Source organism: Tupaia chinensis, unplaced genomic scaffold (assembly GCF_000334495.1).
Source record: "Tupaia chinensis unplaced genomic scaffold, TupChi_1.0 Scaffold000601_1, whole genome shotgun sequence".
Classification (NCBI taxonomy): Eukaryota; Metazoa; Chordata; class Mammalia; order Scandentia; family Tupaiidae; genus Tupaia; species Tupaia belangeri.
The window spans coordinates 957,260-979,873 of NW_006160119.1; the positions used below are offsets into that span (position 1 = coordinate 957,260).

The 22,614-nt window shown below is 52.4% G+C and overlaps 1 protein-coding gene across 2 annotated transcripts in view; it reads right to left on the bottom strand.

The window, feature by feature from the left end:
• The window catches only part of NEK11 (NIMA related kinase 11), a 92,157-nt gene that overhangs the window by 56,976 nt on the left and 12,567 nt on the right, over positions 1-22,614 (bottom strand). For both annotated transcript variants that reach the window (XM_027775729.1, XM_027775728.1), the window contains exons 3-6: positions 16,802-16,967; positions 9,480-9,598; positions 5,019-5,083; positions 3,891-4,017 (exon numbers count right to left, since the gene is read on the bottom strand). In XM_027775729.1, coding sequence (XP_027631530.1) covers positions 3,891-4,017; positions 5,019-5,083; positions 9,480-9,598; positions 16,802-16,967 — 477 coding nt within the window. The remainder of the gene's footprint in view (positions 1-3,890; positions 4,018-5,018; positions 5,084-9,479; positions 9,599-16,801; positions 16,968-22,614) is intronic.

Consider the following 22,614-nt stretch of genomic DNA (forward strand, 5'->3'; position numbering starts at 1 on the left):
GAGACAGAGAGACAGAAAGCGAGAAATCACCCCCCAGGGGGGATGGCCACGCCGCAATCCCTTCGCCTCCATTCTCCTCTCGGGATCTTGGGCACGCACGCACACACGCCCGGCGTGAGTTTAAGCCACCGGGTCTGGGACTTGAACTATGGTCGGCTACATGGGAGTCCAGCGACATAGCCATTATGCTAACTGCTGCTCCTGTAAAGAATTTTAAAATTATCTTCTAAAAGGAAAAATAAAACGTAGCTAAGTATCATCTGTCTGAGAGTTTTGTTAGTGTTACATATGTTTAATAAAACTTAAATCAGCCTAATCTTCCCTCTAACGTGTATCCAAGCATTTTGAAAAGGAAACTGGCATTCTTTATTAGTTTTCTGAATATAATCCATTTTTAAGTACGATGAGAAAGCAGCTAGTTGCAGCTTGCATTAAAATGTATTATTCTCCCTTGGGGAGTATGAAACAGAATATTAAAATTCTAGATCAATCCAACCCCGATTTGGATTAACCAATGCAAATCAGTAACCTCGAACCAGCAGGAAAAATCATTTCAGTAACTTTACATTGTAAAGAAAACTAAGGGCAGTTCTTGCCTGAATTCAGTATTAAGAAATAACTAAACTTCTAAATAATGGATTATTTGTATCTGTGGGCATTATAAATTATGTAACTGGGAAGATTTTCCTCTCGGGTAATTTCTTGAAAGATTAGGAATAAATGTGTGATTGTCCCCATTCCAGGGGCCGGCTCAGGGCCCGGCTCACATTTCCTGTGTGGACAAAGAAGTGCTCACCCCTGCCTGTACAAAGCGGCCGTGTCCGAAGCACTGCCCTCCGTGACCTGCCTGTCCTGGGTTGGGAACCGAATCCACTTTTAGGAGAGGGATTCCTTACTTGAATGCTGTGAATAAGTGGGTGTAGAAAGGTTTGGAGGGTTGCAGGAGGATCAGTTCACACATGGGCAAACGCTAATGATGAGAATAAAATCAGGATCGGACCGAGGCGCTCTTAATCACAACTAGGACACGCACAGCTGTTATGGCTAAAGCAAACACTTGTCAGTTACGCATGAGCGTCTCCAGCTCTAAGGAAGTGGTCCACAACAAACAGATGCCGCATCTGGAGACCCAGACACGAGCTGCCAACCGCGTTCAATCGAACCCTCTCAGCGTGTCTCCCAGAGATTACTAGCCACTGTGTACCTGCCCCTGCAATTAACGGCTATCCGGTACTTCCTCCACTTTACGCGTGACAATAGAGTTCTCACTACCCGATAACCCTGTCACACACCAAGTCACAGGAAGTGTGCAGCCAGGAGTCAGGGTGAGGATGAGTCCTGAGCGAGTGCTTGGCGGGACAGTTCATCGTCTCTGTAAGAAGAGCTGACCTAGTGCTTGGAAAGACATTAAAATCCTCCTACATTTCTGTATTTGGGAGGCTTGGGTCTTTATTTTATTTTTTAGAGTTTTGTCATGGGACATGTGTGCTCACTGGAGAAAGTCAGGGAGAGACAGAAACAGGGAAAACGAGAAATCACCCTCCCCAGGGAGGGTGGCCATGCTGCAGTCCCTTCTCCTTCATTCTCCTCTCAGGATTTTGGGCATGTACGCACACACACCTGGTGTGAGTTTCAGGCCGCCACATCTGGGATTTGAACTGTGGTTGCCATGCGGGAGCCCAGCACCTTAACCATCGTGCCATCTGCTGGCCCCAGTTCAGTATATTTAAGTTTTGCCTTAGTTTAGTAATACTAAAATATGATAGCAATGGTTGAGATTCCTTTACCTCCCCATGGGATACTAGGAGCAACTGCTCTTAACACCGGCACAACTAATACCAAGACCCTCTGCTCATCCTGTCCTCCGAGTTCTGTTACTTCTTCTCTGGGAGGTATCCGTTCACTATGACAAGCAAATACAGATGCCTGTTGAAAGCAGCCACGTTACTGCCACAGGCCGTCCCCAAAACTTAGACGACGGCTTCGTAAACGGACGTACCCTTGATTCAATGACACGACGGAACGTCTTCCTGATACTGTGACTCTAAATGATGAAGGAGCTGCATGTTTAAATCTATGTTTAAATGTCCGTAATAATATACATTTTTAAATTTTGTCAGAGGGCAGATACACTCACTGGAGAAAGACAGAAAGGGAGGGTGAGAAAGCACCCCAGTGGGAAGGGCTGCTCTGCAATCCCTTCTCCGTTTCTCCTTCTTTTCAAGATTTCGGCCATACATGCACTCATGCCCGGCATATTTTTCAAGCCACTGGGTCCGGGATTCGAGCTGCACAGCCGGCCACCTTACCTGTCACACCCCAGGCTGGCCCCATGGGAACGAGGCCAGGCGTGCGAGAAAGCCGCGTGTAACTGAAATGCAGTGCAGAGCCCAGCCCTGAGGTTCTCAGCCTGGGCAACGGGGCTCAGCAGGAGCACGATTCCCCCTGGGAGCCAGAGTCCTATCACTGTCCCCTTCACACTCGAGGATGACGGCCCGGCCCTGGGCCAAGAGCAGAGAGATGCTCCATCGAGCAGAGTGAAAGGAACCCATTCCTCGGAGCTATTCGTGGTTCTGTCGCTGGCGGTTTTCTCTGTCCTTCTCATAGGGTTAGGGAGGTAAGGCGTCAGGAGGGAGGATGGAGACAGGCGGAGAGTCGATTTGAGAGAGCCGCTAGGGGTGAGTTAAGCTAAAAATGAAAGACGGAAGAAGAAGAATAAAAAGCACCACGGTGAAGAACTCGGGAACGAGTCAGAGCAAGACTGGCCTGAAGGACAGGCTCTACAGGGAACGGCGGAGCTGGAGCTGAGCTGCACGGTGCTCCTCCGGGGGCGCCGGGACAGGAGGAGCAGAGATCCCGATGACGACCCCGGCCGAGTCCTGCTGTGGTTCACCTTCCCTTCCCACTTTCCCTTCTTGGGAAGAATGAAGCAGCACACCTTCCACACCCTCCTCTCGGGAAGCTCAGGAGTGCTTACGTGGACTGCATACAATAATGACTTACTGAACGGGCTCTCAGCTAGACTGCCCTTTCAACCTTTAGCAAGCTGAAAATTACACGGCTCTTCAGGAAAAGAGCCCCCCCCCCCCAGTGGGATGGACTGCTGACGACAGGACACACTGAGCAAGTTCCACAACTTCTGCAGTGAGATTTAGTCCGGTTCCAGATGGGGAAAGGAGAAATCCCTTTAATACAAGGGCTCAAAAAATAAATAAATAAATAAATCCTACTGAGAAATTGCAGGTGCATCTGCACCTGTCACTGAAAACCCTTACGACCAGTTTCTCTAGCGAAATTCTTACAGTGCTAAGGAGGAAAACTGCTGGGAAAGCTGTCCTCCCCGCAGGGATGGACGCTGGCCCTTCAGCAAAGTTCTTCGGTCACATGCTTTACTTAATACCGGCAGGTTAGCGAAAGCGCATCCAAATTACTGCTTACGGCGCGTTAAGAACTTCCCCTACCGGTGCAGAAACTGAAGCTGCAAAAGAACCAGCTAGTCTAACAACAGAACATTTTCTAAATAAGTTTAATGAAATAGATCACATGCCAAATTTAAAACAGGTCTTGTACTCTGGCCTTCGATGACTCCTGTCTCAGGGATACAGCGAGTGGATGTAGGAAGAGATGACTTAAACACAAGCGTCCTGCGCTCAGGCAGGGCACAGAGCAAACAAGGCCGGGCCACGGAGGCCGGGCCACGGAGGCCGGCGTCAGGGCCCCGAACGACCCGAACGGCCGGACCTGTGTGAGCCTGCGACACTGGCAATGCGGAGCTGGGGCGGTGGATCTCAAGGGTGGCCCTGTCGAGAATGTCCCTCCTCCTCCCACATGCACTCCCTCGCTCCATCTCTCAGATGAAGGCGTCCCCGGGGCTGCCCGCGGCCACTCACCAGATGTCTGACTTGGTGTCGTAGCCTTGGTGCTTCAGGGCCTCGGGACTCAGGTAGTGGGGCGTGCCGGTGAGCGTGGTGGCCAGGTCACAGGGTCCCATCAGGAGTCGCGAAACTCCAAAATCCCCTGGAGGTAGTCATTCATTTTAGTGAGTATTTTGTAACCACACATCAGCACTGGAAATGAACAACAGCGTCCCGTTCGACCGTTCGATTACGCGATGGTTCGTGCTACCTTCATGGCAATAAAGTGATACATTTTAAACTGTGCATGCTAATAAATAACCGCACAATTTAAGATGTATACAATAAAGAGGCCGCTGGGTGAGGACACTGAATTTTGTAAGCTAAAATTCCTAATTTCTGAAATGACAGAGAACTAGACAACTTGGCATAAAAAGCTATTTTGAGTCTGAATAAAAGCAAACAGAATGATTCTGGAAAAGCTGAATATGATGACATTCAGGTTTATCTGAGGGGGAAGAGGCTGTTTCTTAAGTTACAATAAAGAACAAATTTTAAAAAATAAAGAACACATTTTGAAGAAAAGACTTGAGACTGTTCAAGAACAGGACGTAAATATTTGCATCTGCCCACTGCAATACTCCTTCCTGATCAGCTGAATGCTTTTATGGCTCCTCCGAGAGCATCCTGCAGGTAATTTAAGGCTCCTCCGAGAGCATCCTGCAGGTAAGCAGACAAGCTGGGCACTGCCGCGAGTGCAGCGCGACTGTGAAGGGCTCCGTGTTAATAAAGTCACGATGCAGACATTTTAATCATCCATGGTAATTGCTTATTGCTTGTGATAAAATGAGAGACGCCCTCGGTAACTAATCAAACCAAGAAAGCAAGCCGAACCACTCGCACAGCCTGGCATGACGCAGGACAGGAACTCCATCTGCTAAATCGACCGAGTACATAGCAAATGGCTCCCACCTCCTATCACACCAGCTCAGACGGACACATCACTGAGTTCCACATGGGCCCCACTAGGCAAGAACAAAAACGGGAGGCGTCGGAGTAAACCAGTGAGCACGCTAACGCCGCCACGCCCCATACTTCGGTTCGACAGGATGGTAACATCCGGAATACACTCTCCTGTTGGGGACACGTGTTTTTAAAACTTACCAATTTTAAGCAGGTTATTTTTCAGAAATATATTCTTTGATTTTAAGTCTCGATGAAGTATCCTCCTGCAAAAGGCAAAGAGGGACAGATGTCTTCGTGTGCAGTGTGACGTGTGTAATCCAGACGTGAGTAACGCATGTGACTTACCGACGTGACCCCACGCCACACGGCTCAGCGCCGGGCCGCCCAGTGCTCCCCAGCCGCAGCGCCTCCTCGCTCCCCCGAGGACACAGGAGTTTCGAGAGAAAGGTCTTAAAGGGAGGGGAGCGTGCCGCTGGGAGAAAGTGACGTGCCATCCCCTCCGTGGGTGGCCCGACAACCGAGTCTGCAGCGCGGTCTACGTAGCGCTCGCTCCGTTGACAGGGAGCACCCGAGCCAACACACCGGCCACCGCACATCACGGCTGCTGCTCAAACACTCAGGTTTTATATTTCCACACACAACAATGTCGACAACGATATTTAATCACAGGGAACACTCACTGCGTGTTACTATCAACCGGCAGTGGAAACTGTACCAGTTAAAACTTTCATTTCTGGAGTGTTAAAGTAGACAACTTGAAAATCTTTGCCTGACACAAACCCAGAAATGCTGAATAAAGTATACAAAAAGTATACAAATATTTTACGCAGGTACAGTGAGTTCGCAAGAGGGCGTGGTGGCGCCCGCCCTGTGGCAATGAGTTCACAAGAGAGTGAGGCAAAACTTTCCTTGATTATACAAAAGAAACCAGAGTGGGGGTAGGGTCCGACTGGTCAGAGGCCCTAGGGCCGTGCTGGTCCCAGAAACCAAGACCTTTGCCGACACAGAGTGCGGGGGCTGGCATGGGCACGTAAGGCCCGGGTCCCGTGAGTGAAGGGTGACCCAGAGTCCAGGCGCCCGAGCAGCGCGGCCACAAAGGCAGAGGGAGCTGGAGTCCACACGGCCAAGCCCTGTCCAGGGACCAGCAGGCAGCACACTGGGGATGTCGCTGGACCCCACACGGTCAACCGCGGTTCGAGTCCTGGGCCCCGCGGCTTGAACTCACGCCAGCTACATGCTGGCCGGGAAATGTGAGGGGTGGTCAGCATGCCCGGCGGGGAAGTGCTTCAGCCCTGCTGCCCACTGGGAGGGCCCCACGTCAGCAAGGCCTGGCCCCGGGCAGAGGGCCCGCAGCGGTGGTGCTGCCCTTCCCCTATGACACCGAGGCTGGCTGAGCTCCCACGTCAGCTCTCCAGACAGCTGCCGGGGAGCTGTGCCCGCTCTCAGTTTTTAACATCACTATGTACGTGTCTATGCCGTGTGTACGGATTCAGGATAGTCCGAGTGTATAAATCAACCACATTAAAATAGCAGTGGCAAAGCTTCAAGAGTCAGCAAAGTCTTCATTCCTTCTGCAACTTGGCCCTTTGCCATTGTCCAGGGTCGTCTCCACCTCCTCTAGCCGCAGAGTCAGTCGGGCTCTCCGAAGAAAGGGAACCCGGGGCGCTTCACGGTGAAGACCTGGCTCACAATGAGGGAGCGAAGTCCGTGGTCTTCCCTCTGCAACTGGAGGCCCTGGAAAGCCAGAATGCAGTCCCAGTCCAGAGGCCTGAGGACCAGCGTGGCCACATGCTGAGGGCAGTCCGAGGGTGGGGCAGGCAAGGCAGGGAGGGGCACCGTGGTCTCATCGTCCTCCGTCCTCCTGTGCCTCTAGGCAGTAGATGATGCCCAGCCGCCCCCAGGAGGGCAGTCGGCCAGGGAGCTTGGAGCTCCGGACTGAGAGCTGATCTCACCCAGAGACGTTTAACCCAGGCAGGCCCTGCTCGCTCACGGCCGGCAGCTCACCATCACGCACAGAAGCGTGTGGCGGGCACCTGCGACAGTCACCGTGGGCACCCTCGTACTTGTCAGGACACAGCTGTGTGTATTTTCGGACACCTGCCTGAGGGGAGGGCTGGGACACTGCTTTGCAAAGGCTGATCTGGCTGCAGTTTGAAAGGGTTAAGTTAAAGCGAGATCGCCGCAGACGTGGTCCAGGCCCAGCCGCCCCTTCCATGCCTGGTGGTGCGCTCCCCGGGGAAGGGACAGTCACCCCGCCCCTGATGCTGGAGTGGCCCGTGTGCGAGCGGACGGGACAGCGGTCACATCTCTCAGAGCCACCAGGTGCTGCTGATGACTGCCAGGAGGAAAGCCTGTCCCCGTCGGAGCTGCTCCGCGGGCTGGGCACGCGGGCGAGAAGCACACTCAGCCCCTCTCCTCTGCACATACAACTAGGAGCAGGGCTGCTGAACGCTGGAACGGGCTCCCTCCTCAGCACACTCACCCCCTCTCCTCTGCACCTACAACTAGGAGCAGGGCTGCTGAACGCTGGAACGGGCTCCCTCCTCAGCACACTCACCCCCTCTCCTCTGCACCTACAACTAGGAGCAGGGCTGCCAATTCCATGGAGCTCGATTTCAGTTTCTGAGGCCTCCGTGCTGTTCTCCTTAACGGCCGCACTAATTTATGTCCTTGCTAACACGTGAAAGAGGTCGACATGGGGTTAGTGAGGACGGCAGGACTTCCTTCGGCAGGAGCGCAGCATTTCCAAGGGAGCTCTCAGAGCATGCTAAACACAGCTGCACGCCCCTGTTGCCGAGCTAACCGGGCACGGACGAGAGGGCTGCAGCGCGGTGAGAGTTGCTAAAACGTCTGTCCTGTCCCCTTCCTGTCCCTCCACCTCTCCCTCTCTAACCAAGGGGAAGAAGGCAACTAGTGCTGACGCCCACCACGCTGTACAGCTGAGTCGCGCGGTGCGTTTTACTTCTGCTGGCTCACTAACGGTTCCTGGGGTAAGAACTCACTTTCAATTCATCACTTTTTATTTTTAATTTGCCACAATATGCATGTGCTTGCCACAGAGAGAGGGAGAGAGAAAGCAAGAAAGCACCCTCCCTGAGTGACCACGCCACGATCCCTTCTCCATCTCGCCCTCCCTTGCGGGTTTTGGGCATGCACACACATGCACCTGGCGTGTTTTTCCGCTGCCTGTGCAGCAGACCATGCGAGACCTCACTGCCTTAACTGAAGTCCCAGCAGCGGACCCTGTTCGTCACTATTTAATAATTCAGTGAGCTAAAGTCTAAGTCTGAGATCTCTGTCTATAGGGCACCAGTTTACAAGCACTGGCTATAGTAATATAATAAATGAAGCAGCAATATATGTTTTCTGAATCACGAAGGATAGTATTTCAGACCCACAATTTTTTTTAATATTAAAGGGTTAGAAAAATCAAAATCCTCCCCTTGAAGGGTTAAATTTATTTAGCTACTAGCCGTCTCAAAGGGACAAAATAAATATTTGGATTCTTGAATCAGTCCGACTTCAGATTCACGTTCTAGATGCAAGCACCACAGTGGCGCCTTTCTGTGGGCTGTTTCCTTCAGTATAAGGAGATCCAGAAAAGGTACAGGAAACGAGACGAGAGCCAGGCAACTGCAGGTCCCGAGTCACTTCAGGTAGCCTGTTAAAAGGTCGCTGACATTCTTCTGTCGTCTCTTTGGGTGGTCGGACTTCATAGGAAAGACTGTCCTAAGCTGTCAATAAACAGCAGCTATCGGCATCAGCAGGCGTGTTTTGGAAGTCACATGGCACGCTACGGGGTGACCCAATTCCACAGGTGCCACATCCTGGCCATGTGCCACCCACGGACGGACAGCGTGGCGTCCCCACCCATCACCACTGCCGCTCGGGCAGGCACTGTTGTGTGCTACGCCGCTGTGAGCTGTCCCAGCGTGAGAACTACGACAGGCACCTCCGAGGGTCCGCTTTCCTCACCTACGGGCATTCTCAAGTGCATTCGTGTAAGTTTGTAGATCTATAAAATACTCAGTATCTGAAGCTTCTTAGTTTTGACCTATACAAACATTGTAAGAAGTTTTAAAATATACTTGAGGCAGAGATTGTAAACACAAATTATAACAATTTAAACCCTTAAGACACTCTTGGCCGTTCTTACAGGTATTCCCTGTCGAAACTGACTTTGGTCTGAATTATTTCTGTGATGTCGAAGGTCGTCTCCCACCTCGATTAGTCAGCTCGTGGTAGAGTGGGAACCGGTGCACGCCCACACGCCACAGTGACGCTTCATCTCTGGCACACCGGGATATTTAGAGCTCGACCCTGCTGTAAGCTACAATGGATTCACAACCTGCCGAGGTATCAGAGGATTCGCAGCAGACGTCACTCACAGGAGGTGAGCAGAAACGGGGATGTGTCCAATACGAGCCCCTGCCTTGGATTCAAGGCCAACTCTCTAGACAAGGGGAAGCTAAGAGAGTCATCAGGATGTGATCGGTCACGATTTTCTCAAGGAAGAACTTCTTGCAGATGTTGGACTACAGCGATTTATCTTTCCAGCTTGCTTCCTTTACTTCTATGCAAAAAAAAAACCACAACAAACCACCTTTTGAGCGCACACCTGCCCGTAGGCCCCCCGTGCTCGGCAGCAAGCGGACGTACCTCTCATGCATGTAGGCGACCCCCAGCAGCAGCTGGGCAAACCACTCCATTATCTGATTTTCCGGGAAGACTTTCCCAGCTTCTTTATATTCCTGAATTTTGCAGTCCAAATCTCGGCCCTGAAACAAAATAGTACGAGCATTTTTTTTTCAGTTGAGAGTTTGAAACCCAGCTGTCTGGACAACAGTGAAAACGTGACTCATCCCAACAAAGTCGGGCGAGCTGCTGCTCCATCAGGAGGAGACGCTGAGCAGGTCTCTGGGCCCTCTTCTCCACAGGCCTCAGCCACGGCCTCTGAGACGTGAGCAAACCTGAACCGGCCTCTGCCAGCTCGAGGCCACATCCCTGCGATGGCCCTCGGTCCCTGGAAAGTCCCTGCCTGTGGTACTCAGGGCGGCACCTGCAGGAGGCCCGCCTCCCAGCCTCTGTGGACGCCTGGCTGTGTTCGTCTCTGACCAACCCTCAAGAAGAAAACCCTTATAAAGGAGAAGAGTTACTACTTACAACTCCAACCTAAATGATTTGTATTATATTACTTAAATATGTATTCACACATCAAACTACAAATGAGTTTTCTCACATTAAGACTTTCATGTAGAATCCAACATGTCTACACGTTAAGCTGTAAGCCGATAAAATTCAAGCCCAAGAGTTTAATTTAAAGTGACGACGTTTCGGGGGAACTGAACACGTACGCTGAGCACGCGGTGCTGATGCCACGGGCTCGACTGTGGAGCGTGGCGTGTTGTGTCCAGAGATGACTGAACCCCCTTTTCTCTAACAAGTAGCGCAACCCTCAGAAATGCGGCGCCTACGTGCGGCTGCTGACCTATGCGCGATTCCGAACATCATTAGGGTTTAGTCCACCTCTGTCCTGTCACCTGCAGGTGACAGGGAAGATACTGGGTTGTCGGGGAAGTCGTGGCACATTTTTTCATAGAAAAACACATCATACCTTTTCGACAACCTCATAATAATACTTACTATTAGGACCCTGAGTGAGCCGTGGTCACAAATGACGTCTCAGAGTACCCGGCAGGGTCTTGCTTAATGCCCTTTCGGACACTTGAGTCAATGAATTTCGACTACCACAGAACTGAAAATACACAATGTTAAAACACACTTGATCCCTCTTACTTTCAAACACTGAAGAATTGGAGACAATTTGAGAAGTGTTCCCTGAAGAAACGGACGTGTCGCATGCACCTGCGTCTGAGAGACAGACACAGAGAGCGGGAGAGGTACCAGCCACGTCTCTGGGGAGCAGCCGAGGAAGACGCGAAGCTGCTCGGAGACTGTCCCAAACAGACCTGGGGCCACTGGATACCGAAAGGCGTTTGTGCAGAGGCAGTGAGAGAGGCCGAGAGGAGTCACTCCCCACCGGCAGCAGGAGGCCCACTGTAACTCCTCTGTAGCGAGCGTTTTATTTTCTTCCAGGGCAGTGGACAAATACCTGCTTGGCACTTTCTCTTCGTCCACACGGTGGGTCAGGCATTCACTCACAGCCCAGCTCAGGCTGTTTTCAGATGGATTTTCTGGGCCAAGGAGATTAAAGATTATTGGAATGGAAAATTCAGCAAATTGAGGTTTGACTCCATGTCAAAAAGACCACTGTCCCAAACCCGCCTCATCCCAGAGACAGTCAGAGCTCCGCGGGCTCCAGGCTGCCCTGCCACCCTGTTTCTGTGAGCTGCACAAACGTGTGACGATCGGTCACGCTAACATCCGGCGGAGACACGAGAGCCTGCCACGTGCTGCCCACCTCCACGGTCATGTGACAGCCATCTTAGTTGGAGTGTGAGATCCCACACGTTCTCACTCAGCTCCCACAGTGCGTTCTGGGTTTCGTTTTGATTTTTGAGGCAGGGCCTTGCTCCGTGGCCGTGGCCGAACGTGGACTCAAAATCCTGCTGCCTCAGCATGCGTAGCTGGAGTCCCAGGGGTGCGCGACGGGACCCACCCGGACGCCGTTTCCTCGCAGCTGCTCTCTGCAAGGTGCCCTGCCGGGAGCACCGTGCACTCTCGGGGGACACGCACCATCAGCTGCTGCTCAGCTTGCCGTCTCTCCTAGTCCTGGTAGAAACCGCGTCGGTTCCCTGCACTGACACTAAGAACGCCATTCCTGGAGCCGAACAAACACACACTTCGACACGGGGGGTTAACAGTGCGCCTGAAAACACAGTCTCGAAAGGAGGCCTGCCCATGCTCTCGCGCCCTCGGAACCATGAGAAGATGCCCGTTCCTGGCTGGAAAAGGAGCGTGTTCGCGCACAGGCAGACGAAGACAAGACTTAACCAGTCAGAGGGGGACCTTGTGCCCCTCAAGTCTTCCCCCTACCGTCTCCATTCTGCACGATCGTCTCCAAGAAAAGCTGCTTTGTCTTTACTGTGCCTTTAATATACACTCACGGATTAGTGTCTCAAGATCTAATTAAGGTAAACAAGTCTCTCAGAGGTGAAGACATATCAAATTATGATTTGATGTATCAAAGAAATGTATTCTTGTGGGGCAGTCTAGTTTTAACTCAGCAATATGAGAGACATTTGTTTCTTTAAGCTCACTTTCAAGTAAAAATCAAACGCTTCTGATGAAATACCATGCATCAGTTTAAGTTCTTATCAGAATTTGCAAGTGCATCTGTCCGCTTACTTTGTCTCTGAGAAATATTTAATGGAGACTTTCACTGCTAAACAACTTTCACTGGGACCAGTATAATGATGCTGTCCTTGACTAAGATCACCCCTTGGAAGTTACGAGAGAAGCCTGACGCTAACTCCCAGGGCCTACAGATCTGCAGCCCAGCTGTACCAGCTGATGGGTCCCCCCCGCCCCGCCCGGTTAGCCAGCATCGCACTGACTTCGAAATACCAAGTCCTTGAAGGACAACTCAGACACGATGTTTCAAACCCCATCTTCAATTGCCATTAAAAAGTGTTGAATCCTAAAAGGATTTGATAAAATTCTTTAAAATTAATCCATTCTTAAAGCTGTCAATAGAAGTACTTACAAGCAGTCTGAAAGACCGAAGCGGAGGACTCTCAGAAGCCTGGGTATCACAGGACTGGAACGCTAATGGCACACGCAAGACAAAGGTCCCAGGATTTTAAGAACAGGGGGAGCCTGAAAAGCCACTCTGCCTCCTTCTCCATTTTCAACCCATCAGAAGGGCCTTCGGGAAAGGTCAGTCGGACCCGGGTGCTGCTCTAGGAGCAGAGAGAAGGGGTGGGCGGTTTCCATGGTCATGCGACAAGGTGGGGGCCTGGTCACAGAAACGGGCCAGACCTCCCTGCTCCCAGGCCGAGCCTCGTGTCCACGCGATGCCCCGTGAACGCCGACACACTGTCCCTTCCTGACTCCACTTGTCAGTCTCCACACCAGCCGTCCTCGCTTCGTTCTCGCCCTGACTGGGAACGAGCATCACCCAGGAGCTGTGACAACTCCGAGGCCCGAGCCATGACCCGGGTACACCGGATCGCACTGTCTGGAGCTGGCCTCAGGCTGAGGGTCCCTAGCTCGCCAGGCGAGGCGGAAGTGCAGCTGAGCTGGAGCACCGCCATCCCACCGCTAGCTTCTGGTCACGAGCGGGAGACAGACAGGTCGACCTCGTGCTCGGCCCTGGCACGTGCTCATCACGACCACCCCTCCTGAGAACGGCTGCCCTCGCCCGCTAAGTGTGTACGAATCTAACCCAGACGCCTGGCCGCCTTGCCCTCGCCCTCGCCACGTGGGACACCTCCAGGCGTGTCCAGGGCTGGAGGGCCTGCGCCGTGAGGCGTACCCCAGTGCGAGGGAGGGCCACACGCCATGGCCATACACGACACGTGAGAGGATCCTTGACTGTCCATGCCCAACGGAAACGAGGTGGGAGGCAGCTGGAAGCAGGTGGTGACGAGGGAGGGAGGTCCATGGACAGCCCCAGCGACAGAGCAGAGCAGAGCAGAGGGGCGGTCCCACGCGAGGGGTTGGGTCTGACAAGCCAGCCTGGTGGTTCCAGGAAGCTCCCAGCTGGGCGCGTCGCCACAGAGGAGCAGTGCGGCCCATGGAAACCAGCTTCCGCCATCGAGCCCATGGTTCTGGGCTGGGTCCTACAAAGAAGGCGCCCTCACAGAGGTGTCCTTGCTGAGGCTGGCCCTGGGCAGACGGCGGGGCTAGGACAGACTGTGGTCAGGCGGGCTCTCGGTCCTCAGTGTGCTCAGACTTACCGGTGAGACTGCTGGGTCCCACCCAGTCTCCTGACGCAGGACGGCCGGGGCCAGGACCTGGTCCTACGAGCTCCCGGTGAGGCTGACACCACAGAGGACCACGCCCTAGCCCGCGTCAGGCTACCCTGATCTGGATGACCACGCTGCGGCCACGTAAGAGCATGGCCTCGGTCTCAGGAAACGGTCCCAGCAGTATTAAGCGAGGGGGTGCCGTGTCTGCTACTGACTTTCGCACGGTTCAGGAGCGAGAGAAATGACGCACATGGGCAAACATGACAACGGGACCTGGATGGAGGGCGTACGGGAGTCCGCCGTGTTACCCTGAGTGCACTTGCAGGAGAAAGTGAGAAAGCACGCCCCCCAACAGGAATGGTCACGCCACACCCCTCTTCACTTCCCCCTTCTGAGATCTGGGCGCGCACAGACACTGGCATGCTGCCCATCACCGGGTCCATGTGGGACCCAGCCACCTGAACCATGCCACTGGCTGGCCCGAGATGACTGTTTTTAGTTAATACAGGAAAAGGAATAAAGCATGTCATCTAGACTAGCCTAAAATAGTAACCACAACCAAACGTGGTGACTTACGTTCACCTTAATTATAACTGAGATTTAACGTCCGGCCTTCAGTCAGAAGAGCTGCACTTTGAGCGCTGCGGTAGCCAGGACGGACTGGCACAACAGGTCCTTCCCAACAGAGGGGCACTGCGATCTGCAGCACAATACCCCAGGTCTCTGAAAGTGTAATGTGCCCAGCGCAGCAGCAGAGGGCGCAGCGGCAGACCGAGCAGCAGGACGGCTAAGGAAAGGACGCAGTTCCAGCAGCGGACCACAGGGCGGCGACACGTGCAAGTATCTGTGGTTCTCAGATTCGAGCCGTCGGTGCCGGTGCCGGTGCCGGGGCAGCTGTGCGGTGTCACCACTCTGCATGCCTCCCCGTCTCACCAGTCTTACCAGTCCATCGGATAAAGCGAACATCCCCGTAACCTGCCTTTCCTGTTTCTTCCCCCCACTTTCCTCAGCGTGGAGCAAGGGTAAGATCCGGGCGGGAAGACACCCAGTAAGAAAGGCTGAGCTGCCGGGCCGGCCTGAAGGGCAATGGCCAAGATTTGGACTATTTCAAACTCATTCAGATTTTAAGTTCCTTTCTTTCTTCTGTGTGTGAGAGAGAGAGACAGAGACAGAGAGACAGCCACCCTCACACCTCTGCGGGCAGCTTCGTGCCCACGGCTCGGGCAGACGCACCGCCATCCCTGGGAGAGCAGAGGAAGATGAGCCGCAGAACTGGATCCCAGAACCTGGGAGCCACGACTCGCTGTCCCGGCCTCGGGAGAGCATTTGCGTGTGCAGGGAGCTCCGGCACCACCCCAGGAAAAAATGAACAACACCGCTGCAGACATTTCTCCTTAAAATACATTCACTGAGGCCAGGCCGTGCATGGTGGTTAAGGCAGCTGGATCCCACATGGCTGGCTGCCTAGTTCAAGTCCTGGACCGGGTAGCATGTGAGCGTGAATGCCCCAAGTCCCGAAAGCAGAAGGGGAGGAGAAGGGGAGGAGAAGCGAGCCCATGTGGGAAGTACCCCACCTCCCAGAGGGGTATTTCTCATTTACCTTCTCTCTCCGGGGAACACACATGTATACACACACGCACACACACGAGCATATACATATTCTCGCATTTATGTTTATGTGCACTTGAGTTTGCCAAAGGGAAACCATTCACTAGAACGGAGGTCTGCTTCCTGTCGCCTGTCTGTCCTGTCCCGTTTACTTCTGCTGAGATCTGTGGGACTCCTTCTCTCCGGCACTCCTGCTCTGTCTTTGCTGTCCCTGCGGTTGCTCGTGCTCCCCGAGGTACTTCAGTTCTTGAAGGGCTGGTCTGGCGTTGTAAATTCTTTCAGGTTTTGTTTATCTGGGAGTGTTTTTCTTTACTTCTCACTTGAAGGATAATCTTGCCAGGTGTAGCATTCTTGGTCGAAACCGTTTCCTTCAAGTGTTTTGAACACGTCTTCCCGTTCTTTTCTTGCCTGCCTTGTTTCGGTTGAGGGGGCTGATGGTGCCTAACAGGACAGCCTTTGTAAGCGACTTGGCTTTCCTCTTGCCATTTTTAGAATCTTGTCTTTGTGATTTTTACAATTCTGGCTGATGGGAAAATTCATTTGGTATGCTGCAATTATACACAGGGATTGAATATAAACAATTTTTTAATTAAAAAAAAGAAATGAGGGAACCAGCAGTTAGCGTAATGGCTATGTCGCTGGACTCCCACGTAGTCGACTGCGGTTCGCGTCCCAGACCCGGTGGCTTAAAACTCACGCCGGGCGCGTGTGCGTGTGTGCCCAAGCTCCTGAGAGGAGAATGGAGGAGAAGGGATTGCAGCGTGACCATCCCCCCTGGGGGGTGATTTCTCGCTTTCTGTCTCTATGTCTCTCTCTGTCTGTCTGGCGAGCGCACGCGCCCTACAGTGAAAATCTCTCCAAAAAAAAAAAAAAAAGAAAGAAAGAAAGAAAGAAAGAAATGATATTTGTCGGGGACAGCAGGTGGGGTGGTGGTTAAGGTGCTAAACTCCCCCATGGTGGACCGTGGTTTGAGTCCCAGACCTGGTGGCTTGAAACTCACGCTGGGCACATGTGCATGCATCCCAAAATCCTGAGAGGAGAATGGAGAAGGGACTGAGGCATGACCACCATCCCCCAGGGGGTGATTTCTTGCTTTCTATCTCTCTGTCTCTCTCTGTCCCTCCAAAAAAGAAAGAAAGAAAGAAAGAAAGAAAGAGAGAAAGAGAGAAAGAGAGAAAGAGAGAAAGAGAGAAAGAGAGAAAGAGAGAAAGAGAGAAAGAGAGAAAGAGAGGAAGAGAGAAAGAGAGGAAGGAAGAGAGGAAGGAAGAGAGGAAGGAAGGAAGGAAGGAAGGAGGGAAGGAGGGAAGGAAGGGGAAGGAGGGAGCGAACGAAGGAGACATATCAGTTTTCTAGGGATGACCACTCTCGATTTGCAGTACACATAATTCCAGGTCTTTACAGTTCAACCTACGCTTTGATAACTGAACTTTGTAGATATTTCTTCACGTAAAGCTTGCTTTTCCAATGCGACCGGCTTTCATTGAGAGAGAAGAGTCTCACCTCACAGTACTCGGTGACGATGCAGAAACTGTCTTGCTCCACAAAGCTCGTGTGGAACTTGACGATGGCTGGGTGGTCGAGCCTGGAGAGGAGCTGGGCTTCCATGTTGGCCTGCACCGTCTCGTTGGGATTTAGTGCTCCAATGGGAATTTCCTTCAGTACCTTCCTGCAACAAAACATTTAAAAATGCATTTAAAACTAAAACAGACCAACCAACGGACAAACATCACCCACACATTTAACACACACGAGCAAGGGGTGCAGAGCCCCCAGTTACTGCCGGACTGGGACCATCGCATAGGCCGCTGTCGCCTGGGCTCGAAGCCTGCCTCCCTCTCCTGGTCAGGGACCTGGCTTCCCAAGCCCTCTGACCTCCAGCCCGTGCACCCCAGCTCCAGAGAGGACAGACATGGAGCTGATCGTAAGCGACTCTGCGGGGGTGGCCTCCCTGTGTCTCCAGGTGTTCGGGTCCACTCGGTCCCTCGCACTGTCTGCTCCAGGATCTGGGTGTCCCACTCTCCGCATCCGCTTCCCATCCTCGCCCTACTGTGTGTTTACATTATTTACATATAAAATCTCTTCTCTAGATGCGGACTCAAACCTGCCATGTGTCTCTCTGTATTTCTCTCATCCTCTCTGCCTGTCTATCTCTTTCACTCTCTGCCTCTTTCTATGTCTCTCTGTATAAATGTACACACATGTGCGCGTGCACACACACACACACACACACACTCTCTGCCTCTTTCTATGTCTCTCTGTATAAATGTACACACACGTGTGCACACACACACGTGTGCACACACACACACTCTCTCTGCCTCTTTCTATGTCTCTCTGTATAAATGTACACACACATGTGCACACACACACATGTGCACACACACACACACACTCTGCCTCTTTCTATGTCTCTCTGTATAAATGTACACACACGTGTGCACACACACACACACACACTCTGCCTCTTTCTATGTCTCTCTGTATAAATGTACACACACATGTGCACACACACACATGTGCACACACACACACACACTCTGCCTCTTTCTATGTCTCTCTGTTTGTATAAATGTACACACGCGTGCACACACACACACACACACTCTCTGCCTCTTTCTATGTCTCTCTGTATAAATGTACACACGTGTGCACACATACACACACACACACACACACTCTCTGCCTCTTGCTTATAACATTTTCAAAATCTATCAACTTAATGTCAGTAGGATGACTAGTTTCTTTCTTAAGCTATTCTTGGCATATCATAACTCATGCTACCAATATTTAGAAAAAAATTTAAACATTTACAGAGATATTTAAGATCTCTAGCATGCACAAATGGAAGAAGAGCTCATTAAGTCTCCAAATCAGTAATTTAAAAACTACGGTAATTCGGCGAGGACTGGACCAAAACATTCTCTCTTCCATCTAAGAAAAAGCAGCCTGATGAGCAGCCCGAGAGCAGCACGCTATACGCAGACTGCCGGGAAAGCACTTCAGACCACGGTTCGGCGTGGAGACAGACTGCTGACTATGGTGAGTGTGGCTGTTCATTCGGGCAGGTCCTACAGGGCCTGTACTAGAAAACGCCTTGCAAAATGTTCTCTAACACTTACCCCCATGCATATTAATGACAAATGTATTTATAATAGGAAATCTGCTAATTAGAGGTCCTTTAACCATAAATCGGCTATCATTCTCTGCCCTTTCTAACAGGTGCCGAGTGCTGCCCTTGTCGTAAAGAACACCAGTGGCTGACAGGCGCTCTCTGGCTGCCCGTGACCTCCTGTCCTCCTACCACGAGTTCGACGTGTGCTCGCCCAAGTCATCATGGTCACTCGCTAGCCAGTTTACGCCAGCTGTGCTCAATGCCTTACGTTTATGACTTAATACGACACAAACTGGGCCAGAGGCAGGTGGTTAGGGCAGCTGGATTCCACTTGGTCATTCCACTGTTCGAGTCCCCAACCAGGTGGCTTACAAAACATGCTGGACACACATGTGTGGGTGCCCAAAAACCCCCAGAGGAGAATAGAGGAAAAGGCATTGCAGCATGGCTATCCCCCTGGAAGGTGCTCTCTCACTTTCCCTCTATCTCTCTCTCCAGCGAGCATACATGCCCTATAGCAAATTTTAGAAATGTATGTTTGACATAAATGAATTGTGAGTACATGTGTTATAATTGCTAGGAAAACTAAGTCAAATGTGACCAAAACACTTGATAAGGACAAGTAGCAAATAGAGAGAGAGAAAGGAGTTGCTCTCAATAATAAGACAGCCTAAGCCTCTAGCTGGAGAAGTACACGGGGCAGCAGGTGGTGTGGTGGTCAGAGTGCTGGACTCCCACAGGGCCCACTGAGTCCTGACCCAGCAGCTCGAAAACTGTGCCAGGTGCATGGGCGTGCCCGAAGTCCCAGGAGAATGGGGGGGAAGGTCTCTGCCATGGCCACCCCACCCCGGGAGGTGATTTCTCACTTCCCCCCATTGTCTCTCTCTCTCTAGCAAGTGCGATCACCCAAACACCTTCAAAAGAAAAAAAGAAAATAAAGGTGAAATATCTAATATTTAGAATCCAGATTACTAAATTTCCAGTCAGAGTTCGGCGGCCAGCCCTCTGAGAGCACTGCTCTAAGCCTGGTCTCTGCACAAGGACAGGGACAGGAGGAGACAGGGAGAGGCCCCTCCTGCTCCCGCCTCAGCCCCAAACACGTGTTCCGGTGTTCGTGGAAAGCAACGAGCCGCCACGATCCTCTGGGACGATGGAAGAACACAGGGTTAAGCTGACGGCTGTGTGCACGTACAACATAAAGCAGAGTCGGCAGGGCCCAAATTAGCCTTTTCTGAGACGGTGTTGTGATCGGCAGATCAGAGCGAAGCAATTCATCGTAACACACGGTGAGTTCAGCCCATCTGACGAAACCTTGTCAATAGGTATCAAAGACAAGGGTCTGTGGCAGCCCCTACCACGGGAGCCGTGCCGGCCTCGTGTGGACACCGGTGAGCGGGTCTCGGGCCATTTTTCGGGGCATAGCTCTTGTAATGCCATCGGGGTCTGTCCCTGACATGTCTTCACCAACGTTTTACCGATGGCCTGTGTAAAGACCTAAGAGGACATTGATGCCAAGTCCACAGATGACACAGGCCAGGCAGGGTGACCAAGACTCAGGAGAGGGACACACTGATACCAAGTCCACAGGTGACACAGGCCAGGCAGGGTGACCAAGACACAGGAGAGAGGGACACACTGATGCCAAGTCCGCAGATGACGCAGGCCAGGCAGCGTGACCAAGACACAGGAGAGTCGACCTCTGAAAAGGACGGGGGGAGCTGAAACGCGAAGGGGAACTCGCCAAAACGGAATTTGCGAGTCTGGACCTCATGTCGCACAGTTGTCAGGAAAATCGAACCGTCCCGTCTAAGGTGAGTGCTGCCTGGCTTAGGAGCAAAGAGCTCATCAGTAAAAACTCTGAAGAGGTGCGTGGGGAGAATTCAACCTGCTCTCTCCTCCCCAAAACCCAATGGAGACAGCGAGGAGGAGAGCTCCAGGCGGTCGGAGCTGCCGTGAGCGGAGACCGTCCTGCAGCGATACCCTGGGTCCCAGCAGGACCTGTGTCCATCTCCAGGCGAATATTGTCACCAAAGCTGGCTCAGGAACGAAGATGCTCGGGGCGGGTCTTACGATCAGGTTATCCGAGGAATGGTCGGAGAGACGAGGGAGGTTCAGCGTGAGCGTATGTAGAACAGCGGCTTGGGGGCCTGTGCTGGAAACGTTCGGAGGACCGGTTGCTGAGCGAAGCCAGCCAGGACAGGAAGGAAAGAGCCGATGCATCCTGTGTATACCGACTACCCGCACTTCATGACAGGGATCGAAATACTACAGTGGAAACAGGCGTGGAGGCTGGGGACAGTGTGGGCCGGGCGGGAGAAGGGAAGGGTACGCAGGAGGACAGGAAGAGGCAGGAGGCTGGTGGACACAGACAGGCCGACTACCCGCGGATGACGACGTGTACAGTGCTCCCCGCTGGGCTGGTCCGAAGGATCTCACGTTGGGTGAAGTCTCTTTACAAGCGAAATGACATACAGTGATTGGATGTTTTAAAAAATGAGAATAATCTGGAAAAAATGATGAGAAGCTACCTGCTGCTGATGCGAATAGCAACGTCTCTGTCTTGACTGATACGCCCCCACATGGGACCCTGACGACCCAGCGAGGCACCTGTGATCCTGGTGCCTCAGGGAGGGTCCGCCTGGGACAGTGATCACCTGCCCCCAGATCTGCGTGTTCCTCGTGTCCCCTCAGAAGACAAGGTGACAGGCGAACACTGTCGTCACCCTCGCTTTACTGCAAAGCTATTTCAGAAAGCAAAGCATTTCCTGCCACGGGGCCACGAGGCCTCAGTAACATTTCCGGGAGTGCATCTCAAAATTCTCCAGAAAATATCGCCAATAGCAAAGAAGGGTGGAACTGCCAAAAGTAGGACATGTCTTAGAAATCTTGTGTTTCATGTGAAAAATTCATGCAAGAAATAATGACATGTACATGAAATGAAAAACGTTAACCGAAAAGCACATCGACAGGAAGCCACGAAGTTCACTTTACCACGGCCGTACCCGGACATCACGCAGCTGCCTCATCTCCCCGTGGTGACACCGACACGCAAGGCCACAGCGGTGTTCTGGCTCGTGAGAAGAGCACGGGCCGGAAGCATGTACCACGCTGGCTTTTACCAGAGGGAAAACTGGGATTGCAGGCCGCCGAGCTGCCACTGCCTGCACTCAGCAGCCAGGATGCGGGGGAGGCCGGAGGAGGCCGGAGGAGGCTGGCAGCCTTGCCTTCCGAGGACCAGGACAAGAACTTGAGAGGAAGGGACAATGGGGAGCGGAGACTTGAACAAGACTTGTCCTTGTCTTTTTCGATCCATGTAAATGTATAACCTATTAAAAATTATATTAAAAATTCAAAAGTCATACAGAATTTTTATTTTATGACATATTCACTCAGGGAGCCAGCACAGTGCAGGCAGGAGACTGGGCTCGTCATGGGGAACACTTCTCGGCCCGGCGAGGAGGCAGGCCGGAACGCGCAGGCCTGGTCTCACCAGCCACATGCTGGGACCCCGGAACCAGCACCCGGGGCAGGCGAGGGCGGGAAGGTCCGGCATGGAGAGACTGTCTCAGGGAAACAGTTCGGTCCTGTCGCCCACGGGCAGGCATTTTTGTAGACGGGGCAACGGTAACCTCAGTGTCCCAGAACTTGAAATTAGTAGTCACGTACACCTGGAAGTGGCCAGAGAGGAAACTCCACAACGCTGAAATGGTGACCCAGCATGGGTGATGCCACGGCCTCAGGGCCCTGCCTCCACATGGGGCAGAAGGCTTCCAACTTTACATCCTGATACTACCGGGATTTAAAACTATTTCTGACACATTTTACAAAGCTTGTGATTACTGAATTCATCAGCCTGGCTTAAATATCCTAGCACAGTTCCTGGTCTGCATTCACAGTGCTTTTGCTAAAATGCTTCCTGTGTCTGAGAACACACATGGCACTCCTGCACATGAAGGAGACGGCCCAGCAAACAAAGCACTCTGAGGGAGCGGGCAGAGAGCACGACCAGTCTCTGCAGCTGTGTCTCATCCTGAAAGGACATTCTAGGGCGAGTTTAACGCGCCAACAGTGCCAATGTCTCCTGCACCCTCTCACACTGCGGTTTTCTCTCGGTCTAAGAGGCTAGAATGACAAGGACAGACAGCATGAGTGGACGAACCACTGCCGCAGGAGCGGCGGGGGGCCGGGGTCCCTGCCCCCC